This window comes from Zootoca vivipara, chromosome 13 (genome assembly GCF_965207765.1).
Source record: "Zootoca vivipara chromosome 13, rZooViv2.hap1.1, whole genome shotgun sequence".
Taxonomy (NCBI): domain Eukaryota; kingdom Metazoa; phylum Chordata; class Lepidosauria; order Squamata; family Lacertidae; genus Zootoca; species Zootoca vivipara.
In genome coordinates, this window is record NC_142596.1 from 50,595,380 (window position 1) to 50,609,992 (window position 14,613).

General features: G+C 48.4%; 1 protein-coding gene across 1 annotated transcript in view; it reads left to right on the forward strand.

The window, feature by feature from the left end:
* The window catches only part of LOC118092922 (kinesin-like protein KIF19), a 39,038-nt gene that overhangs the window by 24,016 nt on the left and 409 nt on the right, over positions 1-14,613 (forward strand). The window contains exons 11-19 of the mRNA XM_088656791.1: positions 1,006-1,180; positions 2,711-2,897; positions 5,169-5,439; positions 7,284-7,405; positions 9,648-9,784; positions 10,027-10,129; positions 11,801-12,226; positions 13,197-13,353; positions 14,212-14,319. Coding sequence (XP_088512917.1) covers positions 1,006-1,180; positions 2,711-2,897; positions 5,169-5,439; positions 7,284-7,405; positions 9,648-9,784; positions 10,027-10,129; positions 11,801-12,226; positions 13,197-13,353; positions 14,212-14,319 — 1,686 coding nt within the window. The remainder of the gene's footprint in view (positions 1-1,005; positions 1,181-2,710; positions 2,898-5,168; positions 5,440-7,283; positions 7,406-9,647; positions 9,785-10,026; positions 10,130-11,800; positions 12,227-13,196; positions 13,354-14,211; positions 14,320-14,613) is intronic.

Genomic DNA, 14,613 nt, shown 5'->3' on the forward strand with positions numbered 1-14,613 from the left:
CGCAGGAGGACATGGGCTCAGCACCCACCTCTCCAGAGTCACAGGGACACTTGTGTTTGGCCAATGGCCAAGGTCCAGGAATGACCGGAGTCGTAGTGCAGTGACATCTGGAAGGCTTGCGGCTTGCTCCTCTCTGCCCTGGGAGCTAGAATGAATGAATGAATGAATCTTTATTTGAGTCAGCCATTGGCCATAGCAATAAAGCAACAATATGATATACAAAGAATCGAAATAAAAAGTCAATTGTATAAAATATAGTTTAGGGTTTGAATCAATAGTCAAATAGTGGATCCGATTCTGATTGCCCCAGCTAAAAACCTTGCAACCTTTGCTGTCACCTGCTCATCTTGTTCTGCCAAGAGAAAGGACAGTGGTTGGGCGACCCGGAATGGACAATAAAAAAGGGGTGATAATCTCATTCCTCAAGTCTTTATAAAGAGCGCAAGCTAGCAGGGCATGCGCCACCGATTCGGTACTGCCATCACCACAGAGACGTAAGCGTTTTTCATGTGGAATCTGTTGGAATCATCCCTCAAGTACTGCCGAGGGCAATACATTCAATCTTGCAACAGTAAAAGCGCCTCTATGTTTTAGAATTGCTAAGTTATGCAGATAGGGTGCCAGAGAATCGAAATGGGAAGGTGGAAAATAATCCTACCACGGGCAAAATTTCCTTATTGTGGCCAGCTTGTTCTGACACTCGATATCATTTAGGTGCTGACAAATTAGACTGTTTGCTTTACTAAAACCCAAAGTGGGTAGCTGTTGTGGTGATAAACCAAAAGAGTGAAGTTTTTTAGACACAATTTTAGTCCAGGTGCTCTTGTGACAATCTTGCAACACTAGGGATATTAGACGGGGTGGGTGGGGGTGGGGATTTGAGTTTAGGCGAAGCCAATACGTAGTTTAATGTTAGATACGTAGTTAAATGCTAGAAACATCCTTAAAAAGAAAAGAGGAAGGAAGCAGAGGTGGAAAAGTGCCTGCGCTCTTGTTTTCCCACAGCGGAGGCTCCCCAGGACCCTGAAGAGTACAGCCGTCAACAGATGAACAAGTTGCGGGAACAGCTGGTCGGGGCTTTCAAGGAGCAGATGGACATGAGACGCAGCCTGATGGAGCTGGAGAAGACAGACATGGAGCTGCATGTGGACACTTCCAGGCATCTGCTAACGATTGCTGAGTGAGCTGAGGGACTGATGGGCAACTGTGCTTTTTTTGGGGGGGGGGTCCTCTAAGGTGAAAAGAACTGAATGGTATTAACAATGGACCTACTTCTGCCCTGAGAGAGAGAGAGAGAGAGAGAGAGAGAGAGAGAGAGAGAGAGAGAGAGATCTGCATAAAATTGGCCGGTGCTAATTTATATGAACAGATGCAAATATAGAAACTGTTACTACTAGCAGGCTTATGCCTGGCATTGCTCAGGAATTCCGTGGAACCAAAAATAAAAAAAAATCAGTGCAGGTGGTTAAATTCATTGTGGTTTTGAAAGGTGCGTTCCAACATCTTGATTCAAAATGGCACTCTGTGGTATCCAAACATGGACAAAAATCCTGCTCCCTCATCTCTGGAACCGCCATGCAAAATTTGGTTAAGATATCTGAAGCAATGTCCAAATGCCCAGCAAACAGGGAAACAGAAAGCTTTCCTAAATATATACCGGTACCGTAGTAGGTAATCATTTGATGGAAATACAGTCTCAAGGTTAGTGGGCAAGGCTGGGAAGAGGTGAGTGGCTTGCTTGCTCACCTTGCCTCCCAGGTGCTCACTATGGAAGGGCAGCTTCAGGGCTCTTGTTCGAACCAGGTACTGCAGGCTATTTTTGGCCCATCAAGAGATTCAATTAATCTGCAAGGCCGTTTCCCCCAGACCACACACATCAGCTGAAGTCACTGGTGACATCAGCCAGTGGGTAGGGGGACAGGGTTTAATCCTGCACTGGCTCCATGATCCTGTTCCCAAGCAAGGAACAAGATTACACAGTGAAGGAAGCGGGATTTAATCCCTGGCTCCCAAAGTGCAACACCCCCCACCCCACCCCATCGACCCCACCCCTGTCTTTATAACAGCAGTTCCAGGGGTTGCGAAAGTTTTGGGTGACCACTAGAGGGCACTGCGGCCTCTGATAAAGGAGGCTGCCCAATTACTGGGAGTCTTGATAATAATCATGCCAGGGGGAAACATTTGTTTGTTTGTTTGTTTGTTTGAACTTCTACTACACTGCTTGGTCTTTTAAAAACAACAACAACAAAGAAACCTGAAAGCAGTTTACAAAGACAATAAAACCATAACATTATTAATAAAAGCAATTGAAAACAACTATTTTAAAACGATTTTTGAAAAAATCAAAATTACAAATAAGGTCAAAAATGGATTAAAACACACGCCAACGTGTCTGAGCTGGCTTGTCTAAAGAAAAATGTTATTTTTCCTGGCAAGCACCAAAAAGAGTTCCTCCTGATGTCAAAAGGCAGGGAGTTCCAAAGTTATGTGCTGCTGCCACACTTAAAGATTGATTTCTTACAAATGCAGAACTGGTGTTCTGTAGCTCCCATAAAAGTGCTGGTTCCACAGATGGAAGTGTTCAAGGGGGCAGATATGGGGCAATGCGATCCCGCAGGTAAACTGGTTCCAAATTGTTCAGAGTTTTATAAACGAATAGGCCTTGCCAAGGTGTAAACAAACCTTAATCTACTGTGTCCTTTGTTTGTAGCTGGGAACAAGAAAAGGCCCACCAGACTGACAGGTATCCCAGCAAGCAGCAGGTGGGGGCGAAAGACGAGGTAGCCATGGAGGAGGCAGAGCGAGAAGAAGCTTCGCCAGAGCCTCACGAAGTCATGGTAGCCAAGGAGGAGATCGGCATGCTCTTATCTGAGCAGCGGAAAACAGCTGTCTTGAAGGTAAGGCACTGCATGGCTCTATGAAAGCCGTGTTGCTGTTGTCTCGTGATGGGCCAAGTCTGAGGCTGAAAAACAAGATTTCTTTTTTTTTTTTTTAAAAAAGATATGCATGCTTGGAAATGAGCTTTTCAATTAGGGATGCTCCTGGAGCCTCACTGTGCTCAAATCCACACTTGGACCTTGGAAGTTCTGCTTTGCCAGATATGGTGTACCGCTCCTCATTTAATTTTCACAACAACCCTGCGAGGTAGGCTGAGCTGAGAGAGAACGCACACCTGGCCCAAGGTCACCCAGCGAGCTTCTTGACCAAGTGGGGATTTGAATCCTGTTTTCTCCCAGGTCCCGGTCCTGCTCTCTGGCCACTACGCTGCTGAATGTTGGGAGATTTGGGACAGATGCTTCGCGCACTGCATAAACCTGGGGTCAGCAAACTTTTTCAGCAGGGGGCTGGTCCGCTGTCCCTCAGACCTTGTGGGGGGGTGGATTATATTTGGGGGGGTGGACTATTTTCGCCTGCCCACAAAGAGGCCTGAAGATGCTTCTCTTTACCTGCCCCAGTTGTTGTCCCAATAGCTGTGAACTGCCTTGAGATCTGCAGATATGGGTGGGGATGCAAATTTTAAGAATAACAATAATAATCGTGGTAGTAATAATGATGCTGTCTGGTTGGGGTTTCGTTTAATTGCTAATTAGAGGGTCAGAGTATTGCTTTGCTTGAGTATTCTTAATGTTGTTTGCTATTATTTAAACGGCTAGTATGTCCTTTTTGTTTTCCCATAAATGCCATATTATATGAAACTAGTGTCATTCAGCCCGTTGAGTAAACGGCGCTAGAACGTATGACAATTCTTCTTTTGTTTCGGGCGGGGGGGAGGCGGCAATCAGAGGTGAGAAATGCGGGGGGGGGGCTCCGATCCCACATTCAGCTTTGGCTACGGAGCTGCGTTCTTCTTTGTTTGCAGCGCTCCCTCCCACTTCTTGGTGGGGTGGGAGGAAGAGAAAAAGAATGAAACCCAAGAAGTCCTGCCTTCGGAAAACCGCGTTGCCCCTCTTCACTTTTCCTGCATCTTCGGCTCTGCCCCCCCTGATGCGCTACGGCCCGGGGAAGCAGGCAGGGAGACGGCAACAGCCCGCAGCTTCCTGGGCTGTTGCCATCTCCCTGCCTGCTTCCCCAAGTCAAAGCGCGCGGGGGACGGAGCTGAATTGCGGCGCGGCGGGGGCTTTTCGCCGTTTGCCTTCCCCAAGCCAAGGGGGAGGCAAACGGCGAAAAGCCCCCGCCGTGCCACAATTCGGCTCGGGGACTGGCTTGGCGGCAGCGGGAAGAAGGGGAGGAATTCCTCCCCTTTTTCCTGCCGCCGCCAAGCCAAAGCCGGCTTCCTTCCGCGCCCACTGCCGCTTCGGCTTCCTCGGCGAAGGCAAGCAGGCAGGCTGTTTGCCTGCTTGCGTTCGCCGAGGAAGCGCTGCTGCCGCCAAGCCGAAGCGGCAGCGGGCACTTCCTGCACGAAGGCAAGCAGGTAGACAGCCCGCCTGCTTGCCTTCGCCGAGGAAGCACTGTCCCATGCCGGCGGTGCGCGGCAAGGCGGCGAGGGGGGGGAGCGCTTCTCTCCCCCGCCGCCTCGCTGCGCACCTCCAGCATGAGACGGAGCGCTAGAATATTCAGCCTTTTTCATTGGGGCGCTCTGCTGAGCCCAGCAGGGGAGCGGGCGCCCAGGAGAAGGCCGTGATTCGGCCTCTTTCTGCGGCGGCGGCAAAGGAAGTAGCAGCCTCCTCGTGCAGTGAGGCGCTTGTCCGGCCGGGAGCAACGGTTGGCAGAGGGGTGGGGAGAGCGTGTGTGTGCATGCAGTCTCTGCGTCCAATCCCTGTGTCCGTGGGGCACATGCACAGGAGCGCAACCCCAGGGACACAGGGAATACTGGACGCAGAGACACTTGCACTTTATTATATAGGATGATGTCAATGTATTATATGACACACACCCCCTTTAGGATTATGTATTGTATATTTTTCTTTCAGAGTGGCTGGGGAGACCCGGCCAGATGGGTGGGGTATAAATAATAAATTATTATTATTATTATTAATTATTATTCTTTGCTGTAAGTCACTTGGAGGTCTTCTGGTCACAAGTGATTAATAAGTTTAATCAATACTACTACTACTACTCATAATAATAAAATAAATGGGTCAGTGGCCTGATCCAGCAGGCTCTTCTTATGTAGGCTTATTTAGGAGCCTGACTCATGGCAGGGGTTTCCGCTCCCCTTCCTAATTTAGGCAGACCTGGATCAGCGCTTGGCAAATGCCAAAAAGAAGGTTTTGCAGATGGAGAAGCTGCTGCCCGAGCAAATCACCCGTGAGGACCAGAGGGAAGTCCTGAGGCTCCTCTGCAAAGCCCACGAGCTGGAAGTCGGGAAGACAGAGCTGGAGGCCAACGCCTTGTGCAAGGAGACCCTGCTGTGCCAGAAGGACTTTGTCATCCAGAGCCACCAGCAGCACAGGCGCCTCTGCCGAGAGATAATCCAGCAGCAGCAGTCGCTGATACGGGGTGAGTGGGCGGGGCCAGAGGCCAAAGTGGGCGGGGCCCTTACCTGTTGGACCAGATTTCAGGCACACCAAAGGCAGAGGTTGCTAGGAAGGCCCACACAAGGAAGAGGAACTTCTTCCCCAGCCCTGGTCTCTGTTGTGTTTTACAGAGGTTGTGGACAGTCCTGGGGTGCCATAGAACCACAGAATTGTAGAGTTGGAAGGGTCCCCTAGTGTAAGGTTACCAGATTTTTTTTTCAATGAATCCGGGGGCACTTTAAATAAATACATAAATAAATAAATAAAGCACGTCCGGGACGTTGATGCTGCAGCGATGGAGGTGGCAGAGGGGCAGCCGCCACCTTGACCTCAACCGCCACGTTTCCCCTTCTTCCGAGGCTTCTATCTCCTTTCTCCTGGACAGTCCCAGAGTTGTTGGTTCTTTGGTGGTGGTGGTGGGGAAGCGGTGCGTGGTGGGTCAGGCATGGGAGGCAGAGAAGGAGGGCTGAGAGCGGCGGCGAGGCTTGGGCAGCGTGATGCCTCCCTTCCTACCGGATCATCCCCAATCCCATTCCTACTTCCGTGCAAGCGGGAGGGGGGGATCCCTCAGCTGGGAAGGGAGGCTTCCCATTGCCTAACTGAGAGAGCCCTGCCCCCTCCTGCTTGCATGCAAGCTCTGATAGGCAGCATGAAGCCTCCCTTCACAGCTTAGTTGCTGGGGTCAGGGAAGGTGGAGGTAGCCCGGATCTTAGAGCCCCTGCACCACCATCATATGGGGACTTCCCAGCAGCTCCTGAAGCCAGACAGAGCCAACTGCTCCGGGCTGCTGAGACTGCCGCTGCTGTGTTTCCCGGGGACATTAGATGAAATCTGGGGACATTCCGGGGATGGAATTTGTCCGGGGACTTATTCGCAAATCCGGGGACTGTCCCCGGGAAACGGGGATGTCTGGTAACCCTACCCTTGTGTCATCTAGTTCAACCCTCTGCAGTGCAGGAATCTCAATTAAAGCATCCCAGACAGGTGGCCCTCCAACCGCTGTGTGTTTTAACAAACCTTTTATAGAAGAACGGAAATGGTTTATTGAACATTTACAGATAAATTGTAAACCGATAAGAACATTGGCAGGATTATTGTCATAACAGAAGTTTTATAAGAGTTTTATATATTTAAAGTAGATAAATAAATGAGCAAATTAAGTTAATTTGGATATGCAGAAGATTTCTGTATTTTAATATTTTGTTGGAAGCCGCCCAGAGTGGCTGGGGGAACCCGGCCAGATGGGCGGGGTATAAATAATAAATTATTATTATTATTACTTTTATTATTATTAAAAATAAATTTTAGGAACTACAGAAAGAGGGGGAAGGAAGTTAAGTTTTGAAACGTTAAAATGATTTTAAAAATAATGAAATGTAGAAACCTGAAAAGCTTAAATAAAATTTTAGAAAGAAAGAAAGAAAGAAAGAAAGAAAGAAAGAAAGAAAATGTTGCCAATAGTCCATCAGTGATACCTCATTTGTTTGCAGTATTAAGCCTCCCCTCTGGAAGGACCCAATGGGATATTTGCTGCTATCTTACATTGATTGCCCATCTTTCTTCCATGTGGTCCCCATCCAAGGGCTCTTTGCCCTCAGCAGAAGAGGATAGCTGTTTGCCAAATGTGGAACGGGTCCCTTCTGTGAGAACCGTTTCCCTCTTAACCAGAGCAAACAAGCATCTTCCATGAGTCATCCCTTCAGATATTTGGAGATGGCTGTCACATCACCTCTCTGTCTTCCCTTCTCCAGGCTGTACATATTCAGCTCCATGCAACCCATCTGTCTTTGCGCCCTCACCTGTGTAAGCTTCTTTCCTTTTCTCCAGACCACAACATTCCCATTCCAGAGCCGCTGGAAAAACTGTACCACCTGCATATCCGTGAGTTGGAGGAAGGGACCCTGGGCCAGCTTCTGGCACTTCACTCTCTGATGTCTGGAGCACTCCAGGTGAGGCAGAACTATCCTCCCTTTTCTCGAAATAGGAGCAGGGACATAGGAAGTTGCCCTAGACAGGGACAGGACCCTCGGTCCATCTGGCTTAGTACTGTCTGCACTGACTGGCAGCAGCTCTCCAGGCTTTCTGGCAGGAGGCACTCCCAGCCCCAAACTGAAAATGCCAAGGGATTGAACCTGAGTCTTCCTGTGTGCAAAGTGTAATAAGCAAAAATCTGCTCTTATTCCCTAATGGGGTACACAAGAGCCCTTATTGGGTTCTCCATCGGTCGGAGAATATAACAGAGGCCAACCAGAGAATTTTGAGAAGCAAAGCCTTTATTTTTGCTGTTGCAACAGGGTCCTTCCCCTCACACAAGGGATCAAGGAAGGAACCCAGAACAAAGGAGAATATCCACTTTTATCAGTTTTCCCATCACCAAGAAACACCCCCAAAATACATCATTCCTACATCACAGCTACATAATCAATACCTCACAAAAGGGAGGGTTCAAGGTAGAAATCTGAACAACTTTGACACCTCTCCTAGTCCTCCTCTTACCCCTCCCAGGTGTGAATTCCTAAACACAAAGAGAAATTAACAGTTTCTTAAAAGTTGATCACTATCTTTTGTTCGGAGGAGTCTTCCATTGTGAATGAGATGGCTAGTAGTCTGGCACCATTGATGGGGAAATGTCCAGTTGGCAGAGCCTCCAGCTTACAGGATTATGGCTCCCAAATTGATAGTCATGTGGAAATGTGTGTGTGATTCTGGTCAGAGAGAGTCAAAATGGTGTCACTCAGGCCTGCCTTCCTGTGCTGCTTCAGACATGTGCCTGTACATTCATGTGCATGTTTATGAACAATTATAATATATATATATATATATATAACCTTAACATTTACAACAATATCAGATGCTCTGCCATGGAGCGATGGTCCTTCCCTCACTTTTCTCTAGGGAGGAAGGGAAAACAAAACACAACTTGGGGCCAGGTGGTGCAAAGGTAGGGCATGCTGGATTTTCCAGCTTTCAAATTCCAAAAATGAGGGGTGCTAAAAACTTGTAGCATGAATCGGGAACTCAGAAGATATTCTGATTAAATTACTTTTGCTTGGTAAGTAAAATGTGTGTAACATTGCATTAAAATAATTGACAATGATTGTCGCGTGTGGTCATACCTTCAAAGTTGAACGAAATCTGTTCCGAAAGTCCATTCGACTTCCAAAATGTTCGAAAACCAAAGTGCGGCTTCTCATTGTCTGCAGGAAGCTCCTGCAGCCAATCGGAAGCCGCGGAAGCCCATCGGATGTTCGGCTTCCCAAAATAGTTCGCAAACTGGAACTATCACTTCTGGGTTTGTGATGTTCGGGAGCCAAAACGTTCGAGAACTAAGCTGTTCAAAAACCAAGGCATGACTGTACTTGCAGTTATATTGTTAATTCACTTTTTATTATTTAGCGTTGCCTGACATGATCAGAAGGTGAATTTAAAATCCTTTGGTTTTCCGAAAGCAGTTTCTGTGCTTCTTCATCAATCGTAGACTTGCCAAGCGAAATGTTTTCCAATCACAAGAACAATAGCAGATTTAAATTCTTCACACCTGAGAGCGTATTTTTAAGACCCCACACTGAATAAATTTGCAAAAATTAAGTTCCACCCCTCAAACGATATGCCCTAGAGTGAAGGATCAGGCTTGACCGGCCTTCTGGAAGCTGCATGCCATTCGTGGGTGTGGCTGCCCCTTTTCCTGTCTGTCTCTGATGATTAGGGAGGGGGCGATTTGCCACTTTATCAGGCTGCCAGGCTGGGTTGAGACGTTTAACCCCCTGGGCCTATGCCAGCACATTGTCTATTTTATTTCCCCCTACTAAAATGGGGTGGGCTCTTAGAGGGCCAGAAAAAAATGCTCAGAGTGGTTTGGGCTTAGACCTCCCTGTTCTAGGACATACCGGTAGCTACAGTTACCAGGGAAGTTGTTTGAAGGAGGAAACAACTTTTTTTGGTTGTTTTTTTTAATTCACTTTACAGTGTATATAAAACAGAGAAAGGGGTTATAACAACTGGTGAAAATTAAAAGACGAAAGACAGAACTATGGAACAGGTGAATTTTGAATGAGTACAGTTGCACAAAATAACAAAAGATGGGAGCAACTATCCACCCAGCTAAAATCTGTGATGTGAAGGTAGTTGATTCTAGAGTGCACATCCACCGGGTCACAGAGATTTCCCCCTTTTGTCTTCCTTCCCTGCAAGGATGGCTCTGCTCATGATAAGGCTCAGCAACTGGACCCAAACAAAGAAGAGAACCAAAAAGGATTGTTGGAACGCAATAAAGATTTTGTTTGCGGGTCAAAATTTGAGCTACCCCCAATTGTTGTGGAATCGGACAGGTACTTGCATTCTTTACAAAGCCCTCTCTGGTCCTCCCCCCACTGCACCCTTGCAGTCAAACACCTCCCTCTGGGAAGAGTTTGGGGCTCTTCTAACACAATGGCCACTCGCAGAAATGGCCAATTCCCTGTTTTCCATCTGATTTTGCCTGGGCTCACCCAGTGTCGTCTGCTTAATGACTCAGAGGGGTTGGGTTTCCTGGCCGACCATCTCTCCCTCTCTCTTTTCTCGATGTTCTTAGCGACAGCTACAGATCGTCTAAAAACACCCCGGCCAAAAGAAGCCATGACTGGAGCCACATCCCTGCTTTGTCCGACTTGCTAAGAACTCCTGTTCGCCAACAGGTCAGTTGGTCAACATCATCCTCTCCCTTTCATAGCACCGACAACAACGCTCCAGTAGGTTAGACTGCAAGAGACCATTGGGCAACCGGCCAGGCTCTGGGCAGCCAGCATTGCCAAGGTTCTAGTCCCTGGGCTGCAATGATGAGAGAGGGCTGTTGTCATCAGGTCCTGCTTCCAGCCTTTACTGGGTTTCCACAATGGCCACCTACTGTCAAATAGCCATATTTCATTTTACCCCCCCCCTTTTTTACAGGGCATCTTCACAACATGTAACTGGATTGCTCTCTCAGTAGAGCATGAGACTCTTAATTTCAGGATCATAGGTTTGAGTCCCACATGGGGGCAGGTTTCTTGCATTGAAGGGAGTTCAGTTTCTCTTTTTTCTGCTTTTCCTCAAAAACTCAATATTGACTATATTTTTTAACTCAAGGGAACACCTGTGCACTTTCTCCAGGGATAGAGGATCCATCCCACTGATATTCTGGTCAGATTATGGCCCTCTTGGATTGGGACTTAGCCACTTCTGTCGCAGGGAAGGGGAGCCTATGGCCTTCCAGATGTTGCAGACTCAAACTCCCATCTGCCCCAGCCATCATGACCCATGGTCCTAGACATAGATGCCAAGTTCTGGATTGAAAAATCTGGGATCAGCAGCGCCGCGGCACCGGAAGTCGCTTCTATGCACTTCCGGACATGTGTAGAAGCGACTTCCGATGCCGCTGTGCCCATTTCCAAAATGTCTGCAGTGCCAGAAGTAGCTTCTACACATGTCCGGAAGTGCGTAGAAGCGACTTCTGGTGCCGGTGCGGCACCAGAAGAACATGGCCGCCGGTAGGAGCTCTGTAACCCAGGGGAATATGGGGTATTTTGGCATTCGGGACACCTGTGGGAAACGGTAAGAAAATACGGGGGTTTCCCGGGGAAAACGGGGTACTTGGCAGCTATGGTCCAAGATGGTGGAACTCGGAGTCCAGGAGCATGTGGGTGGAGAGTGACATAGATCATTGCTCTAAATTGTGCTCCAGCTATTTTATTTCCTTCTCTGGCATCCGTCTCTCTTGTTTAGGGATCAGGTGTGGTGCTTTGTATCCTCTCTCTGCCCCAGTGGCTGCAGGGTAGTCATGATGGAGGTCAACTCTTAACACATAAATATTTGGATCTGGGGGAAAGAGGCAGTTCCCAATTGTTGAGCTGGATGTTATCTGAATTCTAGAAACAGAGATGCTATTCTACTTCCAGCCGGACTTGGTAGGCCTTTGGTCTGATGCAGTGGCCAGACTCTCCTATGTTCTTAAGCTTCAGGGCTCAGGGGGAGGAGGCGTATGGTTCAAAACAGGCAAGGCTGAAGCTTCAGAGAAGCACAGTTGAAGCCCAACAGGGGTCAAGACCCAAGGCAACAGGACCTTAGGCAAAGTCCTCACACCAGAGATAAGTTGCTTGGGATGAGGAGCAAGCCCTGAAGCTAAGCCTTTTTATAGGGCCTAGTGGACAGGGATTGGTCCTGGAAGGTCAGCTGACCAGGTGCTTAGGCAGGGTGGTACTGCAGCCTAGATGGCACTGTTGAGGCACTGAGCTCAGTGTTGCAGCGGAACTGCCTTTTGCATTGAAATATTTGCTACGTAATAAATACAGAGGGAGCAAATGCTGAGTGTTGGTTGCTTTGGTTTCTAGAAGGTGATCTCAGGCATCCCTTTGCGAAAAGTGACCTCCAAGCTACAGACCCCTCCTTCCCGCGACTCTGGTTGCAAAAAGCCCGACGAGGACATCTCCAGCAGCTCTCTGAGCCAGGAAGCTTTGAGGGAGATTGCTGAGGGCACCAGGAGGATTGCTCTGATTGCTGCCCGTCGCCGTTCCCGAGCTCAGGACAGAGACCCCAGTGGGGAGGTCTCTTCCATCCATGGTTTTGAGGAAGGGACTCTGGAGCTGCATCCCAGCTCCCCTCCGGGAGACCTCTTGAAGGATACAGAGAGTGTCCACGACCTCAGCATGGAGCCCCAGAGAGAAAAATGGCCACAGCACAAGGCTCAGAAGGAGCAGCTCTTGGAATGGAAAGCCGGGAAGAAGAGATCACGCTCCCTTGATCCTACCTCCCCCAGGGTATGTCTGCTTTGGGGGGGAAATGGGCGTATTCGCAGGTCCATTCGGTAGAAAAATGAGGCAAAGGGGGAGAGCAGTAGCTGAATGGTGTCTGCTAGGGATAGATCCAGTCACTGCGTACTCTGCACCGCTACAACAGCCATCAGCAGTTTGCTTCACAGGCCAAATTCTATGCCATGAAAAGTGAAATTCTGCAACATGCATAAATTACGCAATGAAGCACACACATGTGCTTCCAATTTGTTGCGCAGTTCTTTTCATGCTGTTGTTACTATTTTTCACCAATTCTTTTCCTTCTACAGTCGTTTATGAAGTCGAATGGATTCCATTCCGGAAGTCCGTTTGACTTCCAAAACGTTTGGAAGTGCTGTTTCTGATTGGCTGCAGGAAGCTCCTGCAGCCAATCGGAAGCCCTGCCGGATGTTTGGCTTCCAAAAATAGTTTGCAAGCCAGAACAGTCACTCTGGGTTTGCGGCGTTTGGGAGCCAAAACGCTCGAGAACTAAGCTGTTTGAAAACCAAGGTACGACTGTATTAACAAGGGGAAAGGACAAGGAACTCTACTGTTTAAGCTGCAGAGTAGGGAACACACAGTCTGCTGAGGCTGCTGGAGAGTCTGCAGGTGTTTTGCATTCCAACTTTTAAACGCCTGCTGAAAACTTCTGTTCTGCCAGGCCTGTGCAGGCAATTAAGAATACATCGTTCTGCAATAGCTACTTGATTTGTTTAAAACTTTACATATGTTCTTCCTGTAAGGTTTTATGTATTTTTGTTATCATCCATTGTGATTTTTTTATGCAATAGCAGTCTATATATACACCCCTGACTTAACATGCTGAAGGAGCCATGTTCAGTCCTAGTGCCACTGTTTTTTGTTTTTAAAAAGATCATGTTGCTGGTGTTGGAAAAGCCCTTTGCCTGAGATACAACTTTCTCCCCACCCACCACCACCACCTTGTCCTGTCCTGCAGGCTCCCCAAGTAAAGCACCGGGTTCCCTCCAGCCATGTAGGTGGTGGCCCAGATGTCCAGCTGCCCAAAATCAAGTCGCCAGATGTCGTCATGAGCAGCCTTCCCCACATCCTTCCAGCTGCCACAAAAATAAAATTCTCTGTTGGCCAAGAAACAGGTAAACTGTCATCCAATGGGTCTCTCGGCGTTGGTCTAGGCAGCAGGTCTACTCAGAAGTAAACCCCAATGGATTTGATGAAGTTACTCTCAAATTGGTATAGACTAGGGTCCCCCTCCCCACAATACGGCTTTGTTCTCAAAAGGAAGTGAAAGTAATTCCTTTCTGACTTTAGTGTGATATTCTCTCTCATATCTGTCATCCCACACACACACAAAAATAGGCAAGCCATCATTTCTTAGCCTAGCCTACCTCACAGAGTCGTAAGGAAAAAATTGGGAGGGAAGAGAACCATGATTGCCACCTTGAGCCTCTGTAAGGGGGAGGGCTTATGGAGAACCGCCCCCCTCATCCGAAGCAGCCCGTCTCCCAGCAGTCATGAGAGCAAAGGGTCTGATGGAGGGAGTCAGGAAACGGAGAGGGAGTGCCAGGGCTCTGGCAACATCCAAGAGCCCCAGCTCCATAGGCAGGAAGAGAGGGAGGCAGAAAGAGAGGACAGGAATCATTCAGACAGAGGACCCGTTCCCCCCCCCCCCCCCGACGCCGGAACTGAGGAGGAGGAGGAAAGGGAGTCACTTCTCAGTTCCGAGGCTTTTATATTGGTCCAGAACACAGAGGGGGGCAGTGCAGGAATCTGACTTGAGCGGGTAGACATGGAACCAGCAGTTCATTACACTGTAAATAATGTGCACAAATAAAAACGTCTGAAAGACAAGCATGTGGAAGGTCTACTCAAGAGTAGTCACTACAACTCTCACAGCCTCCTTGGAAGAAAGGTACGAATAACATAGTAATAAATTAGTGATGGATGCTTTCGTTTCCTCATTTGCTCTCCCTCCTCTTCCCGTTCCTCTCCAGAAGAAAACCCCTTGCAGATTCTGGCTATCAGCAGCTCTGCCCCCAGCACCATCCAGCAGAACAACGCAGGTCAAATGCGAGGTCAGATTCTCCAGAAGCGGGTCAGAGGTCAGTATGGGGAACTTTGAATGGGCAGGGGATAAAATTCCAAACTGCACAAACCATCAGCATCAGGACCAAAGGTCTGGAACCTTTTCACCTTCCACCTAAATATACGGTAATTAGTGTGTAGGATTGCCCTGCCTCCTTCTGGAGGGAGTTCCTTAAACAGGGTGCCACCACAGAGAATGCCCTGCCTTGGGTCACTGCCTTGCCTTCTGGGCACTCTCATCAGCAGGAACTCTCAGGCAGCAGAACCTAGGGCTTGGGGTGGTTGGTACTGGGGAAATAAGTTCAGGATCA